At 32.7% G+C, this 4,602-nt stretch overlaps 1 protein-coding gene across 1 annotated transcript; it reads left to right on the plus strand.

Moving 5' to 3' along the window:
- Positions 1 to 4,602, plus strand: LOC105342374 (uncharacterized). Its single transcript, XM_011449297.4, has 4 exons — positions 1 to 247; positions 382 to 440; positions 2,145 to 2,294; positions 2,922 to 4,602. The coding sequence occupies exons 1-4, from the start codon at positions 183 to 185 to the stop codon at positions 3,392 to 3,394; spliced, it is 747 nt and encodes a 248-aa protein (XP_011447599.3). The 5' UTR covers positions 1 to 182; the 3' UTR covers positions 3,395 to 4,602.

The raw sequence follows: 4,602 nt of genomic DNA on the forward strand, positions 1-4,602 counted from the left end.
ACCGATTTTCATCAAAATGTGAGGTTGTTCTGATGTGATAATTGGTGGTTAATTTTATGCCTGGACTTTCCTTTAACTGATTTACAGGAAACTTGATACGGAAATAATTTTTAGTTTGTAATTGTCGAAGTACATAATGGGCTGTATATTTAGAAAAAAAAATGAGTAAGACAAGCTAAAATATGATTTTTTACGGGGTTTTCCTTTTCTTTCTCACAAGTCACCCAGGCGCAGAAGGGTGTGTAGGGTAAGACATTTTAAACTAAATTTGATTAACAATAATTTTGATTTAGGATATAAAGGCTTTTTAGGGGTTAAAAACAGCAAAAGCTCCACATTTTTTATTCTGATTGTAGAGAATTTCTTTTGTTGAATTTATAGGTTTTATGCGCCGTGCTGTGCAGGTGAATTCTGGAATGCAATAATTGAGAAATGCATAGGTATGTTGAGATGATTGCTCTACTCCTCCTGTGAAAGCTTTACACGTTTTCCTCGATGTTTGACATCGATTACTTGTTTCGTTTCCTGCTCTAAATAAATCTCATTATTTGTAAATAATTGTCTTCCATTTTTAACAAAAGCATTTACCTCTTTCTTGATCATCTTTCTAATTGTTTTACCATCACTTCCGGTTATGTATGTTACGTAGGTTAGATAAAGCAATAAACACGAAGACTCCAGTTGTAACATTCATGTAACTACCAATCTAAGTAATTTACAAGGTTAATATTCTCAAAGCTAAAAAGAATTCTTTTAAATAAGTGTATTTATAACTACGAAAGGAATTTTTAAATACAAAATGTTCGTTGTATGAGGAAACCTTATGTGAGAGAGAGAGAGAGAGAGAGAGAGAGAGAGAGAGAGAGAGAGAGAGAGAGAGAGAGAGAGAGAGAGAGAGAGAGAGGAGGGGGGGGTCAGAGTATGTGTTAAGCATCCTGTGAAGCATATGAAATGTTTTATCATTTAAATTAAATAACAGAAAACAATTTTTTTTAATCGGAATAGAACGAAGCAACCATATAAAATCATGTCACGTGACTGCCGTCTCATTTTCCCCTTGGTAGGTTCAATGACTGAAATATAATGATTTGAATAGGAGGGATAGGCGTACTAAAATCTTCAAATAGTTTCTTTTTTTTTTTTAGATCTTTTAATTTCATTGGGTGTTGTTCCTGACGTTTGCAATCGCCCAGTAAAGGTCTAATAGAAAACAAACTATTTTCAAACAACAAATTGGAACGTGAAGTGATGATCCACTGTACATTAGAAATACTTTGTTTAACGAAATATTTCAAATTGTAAATTTAAATATTGTAAACATCCATGTCTTACTTTGGGATGGCAGTCAATTACATGTACTAGTAAGCATTAGTGATAATTATCATTTCTTTTCATTAGTTCATTCTTCATTAAATATTTGAGAAAAATTTCCCTGAATGATCTGATCTACTATAATTATATTACATGACTGTACACCGTCGAAATCAAAACTGTTTGTACAAATGTGCCTTGTTTTGGAACACTTGTATATAACAAAAGACTTGACCTACAATGCCGGTATGGGTTTCTGTCTTTACAAAAAGCTAATCGATTTTCGTCCCACTTCTTGATTTCAGGCCATACACAGTCAATTCAAAGGTTTTAGTCCTCAGAGTGAATGACTCTTGTCCTCAAACAAAGCATGTATACACTAGTGACAGTTCCGGTTAATTGCTTTTACATGTAGTTAAGTATATTCTTTTTCCATCGATATCTTTAATTAAAAGAACAAATGTGCACTTAAGGAAGTTTAATTTACGAAATGCATAAAAAATAAAACGGTGTTTGTAAATGTCGTTAATTTAAAAAAGTAAAAGTGTGCCCACAGGTGGAATCGAACCAGGGCACAAAAATTTCATGTGTGACATAGCCAGCGCTTCTTTCTGTCTTCTTCTTTTTTCTCTATTTTTCCTTTCTTTTTCTACTCTTCTTCTTTCTTTTTTTCTCTTTATCTCCTCTCGTTCTTTTCCTTTTTTCTCTGCTCAATAAGATACAATTCATAGAAGGCTTAACTTTTCACTTTAACAAACCGAAATATTTTCGTATACATTCAGGCTAAACCTTATTCAAGTAACAGCATTATAATTTTAATTTTTTTAACACAGCTTGTCCAATAGGGTACCACGGATTAAATTGCAGTGAGCGTTGTGACTATCCTTATTATGGGAAAGACTGCACTGAAGGCACCTGCTTAAATGTATGTGAAAAGGAATTGTGTGATATAGCAACGGGGTGTAGACAGATAACTACGAAAGGTATTTTTTAAATACAAAATGTTCGTTGTAAGAGGAAACCTTATGAGGAGAGAGAGAGAGAGAGAGAGAGAGAGAGAGAGAGAGAGAGAGAGAGAGAGAGAGAGAGAGAGAGAGAGACTGACAGACAGACAGATTAAATTATTGAATAATCAAATAATCATTTATCGTGACTCAGTGTAACAAGGTACAAGCTTCACATAGATAAGGTTAAATCTTTACATCTGGTCCAACAGACCTTTAAGCAATTTTCATATTTGATATGGCTTTTGTCAAGTGTTGTTTCTCAAATTGAGATATTATATTCGTGAATAAAATACTAAGCAGTTTGCCTTGGATTATTACATACAATATCAATGAAGGAGAGCTATCAACATATTGAGTGGGATTGAATTTATTCCAAGTATTATTTTATAAAAAAAAGTCATAAACATGATTGCTTTTCAGTGTCCATTTCCTTTTGGTCTTATAAATCACCATTCATCTGCAATCTTTTAAAAACAAACCCATTAAGAATATTTCCGAGCGCGTCATTGTCATTAATTAAATTGTTATTTATAAATTTATCAACAATGAGGACATGTTAAGAGAAATTTAATGATATAATCATTTTCATATCTATTTTCAAAGAGGAAAAACCAACAGGACTTGACCTTCTAACTTCCGAGACAACATCGGAGCTCAGTACGAGAAATACCACGCTGTGGGACACATTAATACCTGTCAGAAAAGAGGAGAAACCAGACAGGAATCAGAGCACAATTTTTACCTTTGAAAATCCGATTCTTTTGATCATATTAGGTGTTAACTTTGTTTTCTTTGTTATCATTTCCATATATGTTTGTAACAAGGTGAAGAACGCATGCTCAACCACTCCGAGTGCTGAGGAAAAAGACATAAAGAACCTGGACATTAATCTTGATCCCTATCAAGCTTTACAAACTGATACATATGCCGAGATTTCAATGGACTATAACACGTTGAATGAAGTCGGTGTTTCCGTTGACAAGCCTTCCGTCGTGAAGGTCGATTCTCCTCCCACCTCCAACATGGGGGAGCGTTCTGATTATGACGACATTGCCAATGTTGTTGAGCACAAATGAAATAAGGGCAAACATAGAAACTTGTGGATCATGGTTGGAACGTATTTTTCGAAATGCTTTTCATATTATAATATCTATTGATAGACAGGTACATTGCCTTAAATGCACCTATATTCATTCATTTACTCATTCATTTATTCATTTATTCATCCATTCATTCATTTACTGGGTATTTATTCATTCATTCGTTTATGTATCGTTTTATTTATTAATTGATTTTAGTATTATTCTGCCAACTCCTTCCCATTTAGTGCTTTGCTCTATAAACTCTTTAAACTCAATAATAAATAAAGAAATTCATATAATTATAGTTATGCCTGAAATTGTCATCAAGTATTTAAAAAGAAACCTTGCTACATGCAACAGTACTCACAAGTAAAACAAAATCAATGTTTAACCAAAACTGAAGAATAATGAGTTGACGAAAATGAGCGCATCTGAAATCAACGTTTCAATCAATCAAGCTGAAACTTATCCCCTTGTGCAATTTGTTGCGGAGGGAATATATTATAACCTTCCTAATTAACTATGAGCATATAGGTTTGTCCGTGTGTTACTGTTTTGTAAGCAAGAGAGTACAAAGAAAGAAAAACGTAGCACGTACATTCTTACAATGATAAATTTGTGCATACATATAATAAATAAAACTCCATTCATTTTCAAGAGTTATCGATGAATTAATTCTTGAGAAATCCTATATACATGTCGCAGTAAAAGTTCATACAAAGTTTTATATAATTGTATGAGTTTACAATAAAACACCATATATAAGGAGACTTGATGAAGCTGAAGAAAAACATTAATTTTTTAGACAGCCTTTTTTTCTGGTTTTCCACTGTTTTTTTTTTCCTTTAAGGGAGGAACGATGATAATAATTCTCCGAATTAGATTGTTGAACGTTTCTTTGTTAATTCGGTTATTTTTTTTTAATTTTCGTTGTTGAAATTATCATTCATGATAACTATTTGATTTTTTGTTAGAGAGAGAGAGAGAGAGAGAGAGAGAGAGAGAGAGAGAGAGAGAGAGAGAGAGAGGAAATAAAGAAATTACACACTCGTAAATGTAAGTAGTTTGATCAGGAAATGAATCATTTAATTATTCATGTTCAGTATTTGTATATCTCTAATGATTTTTAGTGAGCCGTTCCTGTATTAAGAGAAACAGGGAAGAGTTTTATGCAAAAATAGAAACATAAAATTGAGCAAATC

Source organism: Magallana gigas, chromosome 9 (genome assembly GCF_963853765.1).
Source record: "Magallana gigas chromosome 9, xbMagGiga1.1, whole genome shotgun sequence".
NCBI classification, from domain to species: Eukaryota; Metazoa; Mollusca; class Bivalvia; order Ostreida; family Ostreidae; genus Magallana; species Magallana gigas.